The 13,581-nt window shown below is 44.2% G+C and overlaps 1 protein-coding gene and 1 non-coding gene across 25 annotated transcripts in view; one reads left to right on the top strand and one right to left on the bottom strand.

Moving 5' to 3' along the window:
- Positions 1-1,254: 1,254 nt before the first annotated feature.
- LOC142583819 (U6 spliceosomal RNA) lies at positions 1,255-1,358 on the bottom strand. Its single transcript, XR_012828663.1, has one exon. It is a non-coding gene; the product is annotated as a U6 spliceosomal RNA (small nuclear RNA).
- Positions 1,359-7,934: 6,576 nt separating this feature from the next.
- Positions 7,935-13,581, top strand: part of l(1)G0196 (inositol hexakisphosphate and diphosphoinositol-pentakisphosphate kinase) — an 82,397-nt gene continuing 76,750 nt past the window's right edge. For 20 of the 24 annotated variants that reach the window (XM_075692700.1, XM_075692695.1, XM_075692693.1 and 17 more), the window contains exons 1-2: positions 8,527-8,644; positions 9,792-10,076. In XM_075692700.1, the coding sequence (XP_075548815.1) occupies positions 9,969-10,076 (108 nt within the window). In that variant the 5' untranslated portion in view covers positions 8,527-8,644; positions 9,792-9,968. Of the gene's footprint in view, positions 8,394-8,526; positions 8,645-9,791; positions 10,077-11,667; positions 11,745-13,581 lie in introns of those variants that run through there. The other 4 variants (XM_075692706.1, XM_075692689.1, XM_075692690.1 and 1 more) reach the window with 4 other exon arrangements.

The following is a 13,581-nucleotide window of genomic DNA, read 5'->3' as shown; positions in this document are numbered from 1 at the left end:
CCATCATGACGACCACGCTGATCACGAAACACGAGCCCATGCAGGCGAGCTGCCAGGCTTGGTGTTTGACTACCGCTGCTTTCGCGCTGTCTCTATCAATAGAACGAAAGTGCTTGCTGCTCGAGTCGTGCCCGGTCTCGTCGCACGGCCCGGCAGCGGCTCGGCGCGCGGACGACGCCATGTTGCGGGCACCTGCGCTTGTCGACATAAAAGAGCTCGTTAACACTTGCGACGGCTTTAGGCTATCGTAATTCTGCTTTCATAGTGCACGTAAAGATAGCGTACAGGGTTGAATGAGCCGCAGCTGCAGTATGACTTTTCTTTTACAGCGAAGCTGTTAAGGGCTAGTTCCCCCAGGATCGTGTCCGTGTGTAGACACAAAACTCCCCATACGTGGGCCGATCCCGAAGATAGTGCAATGCCGGGCCGACCCGCGGTGGAGGTGAAGCAGGCGTTAAGCACTCTCCATAAGTGGGCCGATACCGAAGATAGTGCAATGCCGGGCCGACCCGCGGCTTGGGGCAGTTCGCTATTAAGGCGCCCGCGCATACACAGCTTCGCTAGTCATCCTTCTTCACAGAGTGGAAGGGCACAGAGTTTTTTCATTTACAACTGACAAGACCTCGCGCTTCATGGGTGCCCTATATGATTCAACAACCTTTTAACAGGCCGTTGCACTAAAGGCATGGTAATGAGGCACTACACAGGAAAAGGGCTCAATCCTTTTAAGACGCGGAACAACGTGCTCAGACTTCTGCTTGGTTATTACACGTGTTCAGTGACACGACGCGCCCGATTTCTATCCCCTTCCGTAAACTGAAACGTACATAGCTAAAGAAATACACTAACCTCGCGTCGGTGGTGCGCCTTGGCACTTAGGGTTATTCTTCTTCTTCTGTGTCGGGCTATGCGCGTGACCCACGAGCTCGGTGGCCGGGAAATGGTACTGCCCCGCTTGTGCAAGAATAAGCTGATGTTAGGCAGTATTTGCACAGCACGTGCACTACACGCAGAAGCAACACGTCCACGCAGAGCGTTCTCACACATAATATCCCTATACAGAGTAGCATGCCAGCGGTTATATACGCGCCGGCAAAATTCTCTGTTTTTCTAATAAAGAGCCCTCTCTCTCTCTCTCTCTCTCTCTCTCTCTCTCTCTCTCTCTCTCTCTCTCTCTCTCTATGCGTGAGAACACGGAGGGTACGGGATCGAATCCCGGCCTTGGCGGCTGCAGTGCGACGGGGACGAAACACTAAAACGCTCCTGTACCGTGCACAGGGTGCCTGTCATCCTTGCTCAGGAGCCATGCTAATCTTCGCTGTATCGCTCCAAGTTTAGCATATCTACTTCGGAAGTGCACACTGGGAAGTGGACACTGGGTGCACGTTCAAGAACCCCAGGTGGTCAAAATTAACCCGTAGTTCCCTACTACGGCGTGCCTCATAAGAAGCTCGTAGTTCTGGCACGTAAAATCCCCGATTTATTTTTGCCTTCTCTCCTGTCCAGCCGCGTGTGCATACAAATGTGTTCGTCACGTATGGGCGCAAAGCGTACGTAGCGCAAAAATAATAAGCGCTTTATTGATTACCGTATTTATTCGAATATAGGTGATCCAAAAATGCATGTTGCTGGGCCAGTCGGTTCATATTGCTGAGTAGACCATAAATATGATCGTTTATGATCGTAGACCATAAATATGAGCGTTCCCCTCGTTCCCTTTCGTCCTTCCTTGTTTGCGCCAAAGCCATCACATTTATGGACTACTCAGGAATATTGGCGAACCTAATTTATATGTATACAGTTAAAACTTCATCTAACGAAGCCCGATTTTACGAAGTTCCCGATTTAACGAAGAAATTTACATTCCGTGGCAGGTTCCCATAGAGTTCAATGTTATCATCAACTCGAATTAACGAAACAAACTTGGCCGAACTCGATTTAACGAAGTTTTTCCTGTAATAAATGAGTAAGAAAAGCGGTCATTTCTTTCTATTTTTAACAACGATGAGTTTTTCTTCGAGCGTGCGCTCTAAAGCTATCGCATTAGAGCATCTAGGCGCCATGATCACATCCACAGCTTTATTTTGACGAGACTGCACGCCGCGCCCATGCATGGAACAGCCAACTCAACACTACCTCTGTAGGGGCGGCGGGAGTTGCTTTCGTTATTTCATGGTTTATGCGACAGATGGCTGGATTAGCGGCAAATACAATGCCGCGGTAGCCTTTGCGTGTCGCTACATCTCGAAGGACCAAAAAATTTCTTTCTCGATTTTACGAAATAATGCGAGCGTGGTCATCACTTCGTTATATTGAGTTTAAACTACACACACACACACACATATATATATAAGAATCAATCTCAACCTATACTAGCGATCAGAGTCGGCAGAGTACCAGGCTAACGGAGTTCGTCCGTCGTGCCCGCTGTAAAGCCAGTCTGGAGATTATTCAGACTGGCGTTAAGAAAGGCTGGATATCCAACGCATTTGACGGCACCTAGGACGATTGGGAGGCATTCTCAAATCATGAACAGCAGGTTGCCACTATCCCTAAAAAGGAAAGTGTATAACAGCTGTGTGTTACCAGTACTCACATATGGGGCAGAAACCTGGAGACTTACGAAAAGGGTTCTGCTGAAATTGAGGACGACGCAACGAGCTATGGAAAGAAGAATGATGGGTGTGACGTTAAGGGATAAGAAAAGAGCAGATTGGGTGAGGCAACAAACGCGGGTAAACGACATCTTAGTTGAAATCAAGAAAAAGAAATGGGCATGGGCCGGACATGTAATGAGGAGGGAAGATAACCGATGGTCACTAAGGGTTACGGACTGGATTCCAAGGGAAGGGATGCGTAGCAGGGGGCGGCAGAAAGTTAGGTGGGCGGATGACATTAAGACGTTTGCAGGGACAACATGGCCACAATTAGTACATGACCGGGGTAGTTGGAGAAGTATGGGAGAGGCCTTTGTCCTGCAGTGGGCGTAACTAGGCTGATGATGATGATGATGATGATGATGATGAGGACGATTCGTTTACGGTGCCGAAGACGCCTGCGAAGCATTCAACTAGAACAACTTCTCTGGCAGTTCCGACGGGGAGGCAACTTACAGGCTTAGTAGCTGAACTTTCGCTAAATAAAGGTGTGGCATGGTTAAAGTTTTTCGTTTTTCTTTAAAATATATGAGTCGACCTGTAATCAAATTATATTTTTTTCTGTTTCTCGGCGAGTTCAATATGCCATGTGTCCCAGTTAACGCTATTTATTTATTTATTTATTTATTTATTTATTTATTTATTTATTTATTTATTTATTTATTTATTTCGCATACCCTCAAGCGCCAATGCATTAAAGAGGGGAGTGGAGTACACGCGTAAAACAATAACAACGATTACAACAAACTGATCTAATGCAAGCGACATGTGCTGTGGACGTAATCATTAAGAAATCAGATAACAAGAATACTATGAAATTCAAATTGTATAATCCTGGCGACATCTGAACTGGACAAAAGGAAAACACGAAAATACGATGCTACAGCACATGGGCAAATACAGCGCATGTGGTCATGTTGTCAGAGTTGAAAAAAAGAAAGCAAACAAGGTTCGACGGAAAAGTGCGCTGTCTTCGATCGACACGATATCATCAGGAAGCGGGTTCCAGTCGTTCGTCGTGTGGTGAATAAATGAATACAAAAACCTGTTCGTGTGACAAAAAGTCTTACTTTATGATGGTGATCAACTCGAGATGACAGATAACTAGGTGCTAGAATGGGCTCGCTGCTAAGGATATGATGATGCAATACTTTATGAAAAAGGCATACACAAAAAGCCTTTCTGCGCATTGATAAAGGTGGTATACACACAAGTTGCTATTCATAAAATATATGCTAGAAGTACGATAGTTTCTTCGCAAGTAGCCTAACATACTATTTGTCTTATTGATTACGGAGTCAATGTGACATGTCCATGGGATAAGTAAGATGATATAGTTACCTAAACGTGTTCCAGCTGGACGTGGTTAAGCATATACGTAGGCACACACGCACGTCTCATCTTGTAACAGTCATCAGCTTGCGTTTAATAATATTTGGGGTTTTACGTGCCAAAACCACTTTCTGATTATGAGGCACGCCGTAGTGGAGGACTCCGGAAATTTTGACCACCTGGGGTTCTTTAACGTGCACCTAAATCTAAGCACACGGGTGTTTTCGCATTTCGCCCCCATCGAAATGCGGCCGCCGTGGCCGGGATTCGATCCCGCGACCTCGTGCTCAGCAGCCCAACACCATAGCCACTGAGCAACCACGGCGGGTCATCAGCTTGCGTTTCTGGGGTTTAGTTTCGGGAGCCAGTTTTTACACTAAGCGGCGATGTTATTCAAATCGGTCTATGGAATTTCCTGGTCCTTATCTTCACGAATCTTACAACACAGTACACAGTCACCGGCGTATAGGTTAACTGAAGATAACACGCAACCGGGCAAGTCGTTAGTGTATATCATAAAAAGCGGTGGACCTAGGACAGAGCCCTGTCGAGCTGCTGAATCTACGTGGGTGAATCATGGCTGTTGACAGAAACGTACTCACGGCGACTGGTAAGGAAGTAGTCAATTTAAACCAGGTAAGTACATCATGGTCGCGGTTCAAACAGGGAAGTTCCTGCATAAGCAACACAGGGGTAACCTTATCAAAAACCTTCGAGAAGTCTAGAAAGGCGCAATCGATTCTGGAATTCTTGTCTAGTACAGAGTGCAAGCGGTGAGTGAAAAGAAGTAATTGAGTTTCACAAGAAAACGAACGCCTGAAGCCATGTTGTGATGATGTAAAGAAGGAATTTGATTAAAAAAATTAAAGATATGACAGTGCAATATGTGCTCCATCAGCTTGCAAGGGATACTTGTTAGCGAAAGGGGTCGAGAGTGTTTGTCGCCAGATTTGTGAACAGGAACCGCTTTCCCAATCTTCCAATCGAAAAGAAGGATGCCATGATCCAGCAACCGCCGGAAGAGTTTAGTAAAAAACAAATATGAACAATGTTTATGGTCTGTTTTAGAAATTTAGAGTTGATACTATCAGTTTCACAAGACGAAAAAAGCTTTAGCGAGTCGATTAAGTGTACTATTCCAGAGTGCTCGATCAAGAGAGGGGACATCAAAGGATAATCATGATGTGATATGTTTGTATTACAAAAAAAAAAATATCCGAAAAAAAACATTTTAAATGATGAGGCGAATTCTTCGGGTGGTGTAGGTTCATTTTCAGAATTAGTAGGGGAAATAATGCTGGTTTCTCTCACATTTGCGCTTTTCCGAAATGCTTTAGGATTACCTAATAAAAGGCCTGGGAGAGTGTTAGTAGCGTAATAATCTTTCGTGCGGCAGAGTGCTGCGCGGTACTCGGTTAAGCCGAGCTGTTCAATGAAAAAATTAAAAAATAAAATTAAAAAGTAGAATAAAAAAGTCACGGTCCAAGATATGATTTTAAGACCTATGGCGTTCAGTCGTTCTGACCTCCGAAGACCGAGCACATAGGTCTTAAAATCTTATCAGTCACCGTACGTCCTTCCGTCATTTTTTCTAACAGCTTCGTTAGAGTCGACCTGTATTCGTCTTCGACCTATATTCGAGTAAATATCGTATTTAAGAAGGGCAAGAAAATCAAGACTCTAACCCATGGAGTTGAAGACGGCGCTCTAAAAGTGGGTCAGCGCCGTTGTTCAACCACAGTGATGGCTAGCCCGCGACAATTGAACCGAGGACGACATTGATAGATTGGCTTAATTCATTCTCTGTTGGCTATATGTGATATATATATATATATATATATATATATATATATATATATATATATATATATATACACGCACACACACAGGCCCCCTTTAAGATAGACGAACTAGAAGGGACCATGAAAATTTGTTCGCCTTATCAGAAGAATTCGCAAGATGACCAGGTGCATCCACATATCTTACTTCAAAACGGTAAATGAAGTAACTTAAAACGGGGGAAAAGGACATAAAAGCATTTATTTAGATTACCTTAATAGAAATGTGTGTTCAAGTGGTACTGTTGCTTGGTTTCGTCCAGTCCGTGATGGATCTTTGGCGCTTCTGTGCAAATCGGCGAGCAGCCACAAACGATGTCATCTCACCTAATGACCTTAAGTATACTGTACCTCTGTGCTGCTGGAACTAGTTCACTAGGGAGTTAAGGCAGGCATCTGCCGCCTCACAGGTCATCGGTACAGGCTCCGAACTAGCAAAAGTATTAAGGTGTGCGCTGAGCGCGCGGCAAAGCCACGCTACCTAGAGGGAAGTCCAGGTGACGTTGAGTGAAGTGGGGAAGGAGAAACTAGGCGAAGCGTCGCGGTGGATGAAAGTAGGCGGAGGCCCGTTGGGTTGACCTACTCTGGCAGTTGCTACAGGTTTCGTTTTGCGATATGGACCTGCCGGGTTCGTCTCGTGATAGGGTTGAACGCGATCTGCTTTGGGGGCACAGTCTAGGTGGGCCGATGGCTCATAGCTTCGCGTGCGCTGTGTTCTCGCTGCTTACTTAGCGTTGAAGTGATAGACAGCGCGAAGGTCATTTCTCTCGCTGCTGCTGCCGCGATTCCTCACTTGAGCGTTTGGACAACAAGCGTCCGCAGTCATCGAGTGTGATGTGTTCTTGCTTGCCTGTGCGTGCTGACACCATGCTTGTTAATTTAGTTAGTAAGCGAATGTTTACAAAGAGGCGTTCTACTCGCAGACGGGGCCGCGCAGGCCCCGTCTGCGACGTGGACAGTCTGGGCGCACTGAAGACCGATAGCTTCGTATGCACTACAGGACCGATGTGCTTGTGCGTCACCAGCGTTCACGAAATGAAACGCCACTTTCTGTTTTTGTTTCCTCCTCTTGTTTTTGTTTCCTCCTCCTCCTCTGGTGGCCTTGATGCGCGCGCCCACGGGTGCGGCGCATCGAGCTACCCCAGCCTTCAGGATCGGTAGCGATGGCGGTCGCTGCGAACGTTCGTCTGAACCGAAGAGCAAGTCTGAGGTGGTTCGTATTAAGCGGATTTTTGTGCTTTGAGTCTACGGAAAACCAAACGTTCCTATGTTGTTCGTTATATGCGAGAGTTCGTCTTAACGACAGTTCACACACACACACACACACACACACACACACACACACACATACACACACACACACATATATATATATATATATATATATATATATATATATATATATATATATATATATATATATATATATATATATATATGCGTGTGTGTGTGTGTGTGTGTGTGCGTGTGTGCGTGCGTGCGTGCGTGTTTGGCGGTTCTCTCGCACGAGAGGCAGTTACGGCGCTGTACTTTTCTCTTCACACTTCCCATTAAAGTCACTAAGAAACGAGCTAGGGCGTGCGGAGTGTCTGATAGGGGCCGCAGATGGTGTTTTCGTACATGCTACATGGACCGGGGCTAATTTCGCCATCGCATGTACCTTTCTTTTTATGTTGTGAAAGCAAGGTTTCATCTTGTTTTCTATTAGAGGAGGAGGGATCGGCGATCACAAGTGTGAGGGTCCCTGCACTCCCAGGGTTTTGACCTTCATTTCACTCACAGTGCCGATAAGTCGAAAATGCAATGTCAGTACTCATTGCAGAGTCCCCGCAGCGACGAGTTGCACTTGATTAATGCTATTATGACACCTTTTCATATGTGGTGTCGACATAGCATCGTCAGTAAAAAAATCCCTGAGGCCAAAATGGACGCCACTTTCTCAGTCTACCACGCGGGCCAATAACCCAACAACACTCTTTCCAAAGGGCATTTCTGGTTTCTCCGCGACCCTCACCGGTGCGACGTAGAATAAAGTACGAGTGCAAGTAAATGTTTCGGTTTCGGTTTCAGGTTTCCACCGATTAGTGGCGTTAGTGTTCTCAGATTCAATGGCTGCTGGTATCGCTATGGGAGTCTAAGCAGCTAGAGGACGTCCCTTTTTTTTTCTTTCCCGTCGGTGTGCGTGTGTGTGTGTGGTCTAGTTGTGCAATGCAACTTTAGCAATATCTTGTAATACGTAGTTCTTCCTCGCGGTTAATTTATGTTTCCTGGTGTCGTAATAACCCTACTAGTATAGCCATTTCTTTCTACAGTACAATCGAGCCCCCAGCCATTCGTTACGAGACGAATATCGATCATTTACGAATTAAGTACAATATCCCTGTCCGCAAGTCCGGTAGTTGCCCTTGCAGTTTAGTCTGCTATAGCTTCTCTCTGAATGCTAGATTCGCGCCCCCTGACGTATTTGTAGTAAGAGACGCTACTATTTTCCTATGGTGAGCTGACACCATGCAATATGATCTGAACGTTCCTGCGCGGATCTACCAGGCTGCAAGGTTTCAGAGAGGTATGTGTCCTGCGCATAAAACTGAAAAAAGAAAAAGATAGCTCTGCCTTATTTAAATGCTCAGGCTAAACTCGATAGCTTTAATTGGTCGCTCTGCCTGTGTCTGACGTATGTTTGTTTGATGTTTCTCCAGGTGATGACCGATAATGTCTTACAATGAATTGGAGCAAGGTTATCTGGGCCTGACAAGTCAACCGTTGTTCTACATTGGGGATGACTGTAGTTATATTAATTGGAACAAAATAGAAAAGGTAATGTGTTATCATTTGCATGCGCGCGCGCGTGTGTCGGTAGCGCACTGCTTTCTACGTTACTGAAATTTTCGAAAGGTGATCGCAGCCATCAACACTCATTCATTGCATGTCATGACCTGTAGTTTGCTAGAAGGCCTGTTTTAACCATTCTGGGCTGCAACGCTGAGCGCTTCCCTGATAAACATTTATGTTACGTTCATTACTGGGTAGATTCCTCGTTGGCGTTCCATAATTCTCGCACGGGCGCGGTAGCGCTGCAGAACTTGTGGGGCACTTTTTTCGTTGTGGGGTGTTTTTCTCGTCCCGACGTTAGATTGCATTTTGTATAAGATTGCATTTTGCATAAGTACTGCTCCAGGAGTGCGCATGTAACCGTCAAACAGAGGCCTCGTGACAGCACCTGAGATTCCAGGAGTGCACATGTAACCGTCAAACAGAGGCCTCGAGAGAGCACCTGAGATTATAATAAAGCAGGCGGCGCAGGATCTTCTGGGCACCCTAGGGCAGTGGGGAGATCAAAGCAGGCAGCAAGGCGGTCCGTGAGTTGGGGCCACTGAGGCCGGAGCGTGCAGGGAACGTTCGCATAAAAAAATTAGCTCTCCGCGATAGCGGACAGCTGATCTTGTACCCCCTGGCACGTGCAGGCCTTGGCGAGCCCCAACCCAATGAATAGTCGGGGGTTCTAGCTTTGGTGTTTCCGTTCCCGCTTTGGTGTCCTGGAGACGTCGCCACTAATAGGAAATAGTGGCACGTTGTTACAACTAGTAAATAAAAACTACTAAAAATATATATTAACGCCCAGGCACCAGCTTGTGAAGCTAATTGCAGCGCTAACGCGCCCGTGCTTGGAGAATTGTGGAACGCCAATGTGGAATCTACCCATTACTGTAGAGCATTTGTGTTTCTTAATGACGAATGCCAGCTTGCATACTTTCGTTGGCTTTTGTTTTTCTCACGTCACACAGACGAAAGAACAATGAAATCGTACATTAGGTGAAAGAGCACGAACCAGTTAAACATTACTCTTGTACATATTGTACTAAGGCTTGAGATGGTTTTAGGGCATGATCTCCTGTATGCTTATCGTTGCACAGCTGCCGGGAAGTTGCACAACACTGTGTGGAGCTCAATATACATGTTTCAGCTGAGCACACAGGCTGGACACGTGCTACCGCGCAAGCCCATTGGTGTTATGTGAAACCAAGGATCATACTGCCACGAGCCATCTGCATGGTTTGAGGAAACAGGAAACGTTTCTCACTCCTTTACCAGCTGTTCTGCTGCTGCTGTGGTGTGCGTCCAGCTGCCTCCAAGCTCTTCAATGTCTTACTATGGCTTTCCCTTGAATCTCTCAACAAATGTGTCCATTTTTCACCCATGGAACAGACCTGCAGTGGATATTGCCGCTTATTGGAGGGCATTGAGATGTGTATGTATGCTTTCTGTTTTTTTTTTTTTTTTGCTTTTGTTCTCTTTGCTTTGTGTTATCTGTTGAAGAGGCCATTTATTTGTGCCTCACCTTTGCGTTTGGTTCTGCTTTGCTAGTCCAGAATGTCACTAACATCACATTTTACATGTTTGTGTTTTACACATACACGGTGCTGGTTTTTTTTTTTTTTTTCATTTGATTTGGGCTGTTAGAACCAAATTAGCAATCGGCCCTTCCTTTGTTGTGGGCATACAAGTTGCTTTATATGCCATGTATAAGTATATGTATATAAACGTGGGCTCGCTCTTTTAATTCACATCACTTCAGAGTATTAGTGCTTAAATCACAGCTCTGTTATAATGTATGAAGCATCACTACACAGGCGCCTGGTTTTCTGATATGCCTGCAAACATTTTAAATGCACTGATATCAGTTTCCGTGATAGCTTTATGAAGTATGTTGATAAGAGTGAAGGAGAAAGTAATGTCTTTTTCCTTTACTGAACATTTCTTGTAGCATGTTTTGAAGTTCCGCTCCTGTGTTTCAGATTATTTTTTGTTTGCTTATACAGAAAAAAGGAAAAGCTGAAAAAGTTAAGCTTAGTACATAGCGCAGTCATGGACAGCAAAAACGTACAGTGACCACTGTTGCTAAAAGTTTGCCTTTTTTTTATATGTACGTATGAATATGTCTTAATTCTCAGTCATGCATGTACATGGAAATATTGTATAGGGAAACTGTGGGATATTTGCTGGGACATCATAGGCTTGTTCAGAGAAGACTTCTCGTATATTTTACTGGAAACTGCAGTTTGCTTGCAAAAGAACTTTATCATCTGAACTTGGTAGAATATTATATGAATGCTGCTATATTGTTTTAATATAGGCTGGGGTATTATAAATTTTGGTCCATATCATCTGAGTGCCTAGATGAAACATGAAGACAGAAGAAAAAGGAGAAGAAGAAAGCAAATCACTTTAGCTAAACATGTCACATTGAGCCAAGACATTATAAGCACAAGAAAAGTGAACTCATGACATGCAACAGGCAAGAATATCTGGCACATCTTAAAATCTTGGAGTAAATCGGTGCCAATGTGTGCTATCGTAGAAGCACAGAAGACATTGACAATGGCAATGTCCTCTGGCAACACAGAGGCTTGCGTAATGTTTCTTTTGTTTGTACTGCTTTGTTTGTTCATGGTTCATTTCGTTTATTGAAATCTCGTAGTTAAATCAATTTTCTGTTTCTATTGGCTAAATCTTCTCTGTGGTGTTAATGATAAAGCCATAGTAGAGCTACACTCCTATTAGAGCTTTCTTTCGCTATTGCTCTTCTTTTTTTTTTTTTACAACTTGTAGTCGCTAACATTATAAAATGGCATCTAATTATGCAGTGCCCTGTTGCTTTATGTGCAAGTTATGCTTACTTCCTAATCACATTCTTAAACTCTCTCACAGTGAACTGTTTGCGCTTTCTGTGGTGTCTTGTTTGCATTGATAGTGACATTGTCAGTTCAACTGGTCTGACTTTCTCTTACAACTTTTGTTTACCTCGCATGACTAGAAACTAAAGTACTGTTTTCTTTCAGATCCTTTAGGTGTCTCTCTCTTACTTGTCTACTTGATGATCAGGCAGTGAAGGTTGCTTGCCCACTGAGCTGATATGGTATACAGACTGCTATAAGACTATGCACCTTCAACTTACAAATATTCACAACATCCCCCCACAGAGCCTTCTTAGAATAGCTTTGCCGTATTAACACCTAGAAATACCTGTCCTCAAAGTGAAACTTCAGTTATTTTGGTGCTTGCACTGTATATCTGAGCGATATGAGAGTATAGCTATCCTTAAGAAAAGGAATGTTAACAAAATTAAACATTTTGCAAGATTCGAGAAGATTGGTTAATGACTGCTTAGGCATAATGGGGGGAATAGCATAGGAGTACAGCATCACTCTTTGTGTGGCATATGAAATAGGGTGTTTCAGTGAAGACTTTTGGTTATAAAGCTCAGAGTAACAGAGATTCAGAGATATATATATATTTTTTTCGAAGTGTCATCCGCAGCAGCAGACATTAAGATATTGACCCTTTTCGCGAAAATTCTGTGGGCACTGTCATGTTTGATCACTTGGTAATGTGTCCATTGCTTGCCTCAACTGCTTTCGTGTTTGCAATGGGTTTTTATGATGCTGGGTCAGCTTAGCAAACCTCTATTTGGGAGCTATCATAGACAATGACTGGATGGACAAAGCAAAACTTTGGCCACAGTTTCAGAGAACATGCAAAAGCACTTCCAGAGCTGATTATGCTATGTCCAAATGGCACGAGCAGCCTATATCATGCTTGTTTTAAAAGTGGGGACAAATTGTATTCCAAGCTATCCAAACTTCTTTCTCATTCTAATACCTTGTAGCAAAGATGTATTGTCACTAGTAACTCGCTTACTCTTGTAAACCTTCACGAAACATTCAGCTTTGACCATTCATGCATTATCGATGTAGTCCATCATTTATTGTGCGTATATGGTGCACATATATATTCAAGTGTGCGCCCATTCACTCATTGACGCGTTGGTGATAGAGTGGGCATAAGTTTCCATGCCAGTTGGGGTAGGTGTGTATTGATATTGGGCACGAAACGTGCTATGACAGGAAGCGGCGCTACTACCTTTGTCATTGTTTAATGAGTGGTACTCACTCTTGCTGACGTTCTGGAGCTGAAGCACTTTTATTGAAGGTTAGCGATGCAACGATGGCAGATGAGCAAATTTCTGTATCCTCGAGAAAAGCCGTACATCTTGAAGTGCTGGTAACACATACGGACAGTTGCAGCAGCGGTCTGCAAACTTGGCCTCACAGATTCATTCCATTCCTTAATATTCCAGCCGTTATTTTTGTTGCCAACTACTGTGCATGTCTTATATCTGGATGATTCAATCCAGCGTGATTGGAGCACAGTGCGTTAGTGAACACTCAATTACATTTCCGACAGCTGATCGCACAGAAGCAAGGTGGAAGCGGTAGTGGTTTCGTATTTGTGCGCTGTCGCTGAGGCTACCTGCGGCACGCCGCCGAAAGCGCCTCTCGTTTCTCTAGAACAAACTGCTCCGTGAGAAGGGTCAATATATGTTAATCACCTGTGGATGAAATAATTAACGAAGGTTCAATCATACTTAATTTACCAACCTTACAAGGCATGGAATTGCAGAATTAAAACTAACCAGCCCACAAATGCCACCTGTTAATTAGATGTTCTTTGCCCTACACCAGTTTTGAGATATATATTTGCAACAAGGGAAATTAAATGCATTGCTTTTTTTTTGCAGAGCTGATAAGCGTTAACTGGAGCAGCCATGCTGATGTTTTGCAAAAGCAGTCTCCTAATCTCTACTATTCTATGTTCTACATTGCCATAAAGCCTTTGCCGAAACACTCAGTATCTGCAGTAGACTCTGCGTAAACAGAACTCGAAAGGAAATATTACTATCAGTGGGAGCAGGC

Source organism: Dermacentor variabilis, chromosome 5 (genome assembly GCF_050947875.1).
Source record: "Dermacentor variabilis isolate Ectoservices chromosome 5, ASM5094787v1, whole genome shotgun sequence".
Lineage (NCBI taxonomy): Eukaryota > Metazoa > Arthropoda > Arachnida > Ixodida > Ixodidae > Dermacentor > Dermacentor variabilis.
This window is presented reverse-complemented; position numbering and strand designations above follow the sequence as displayed.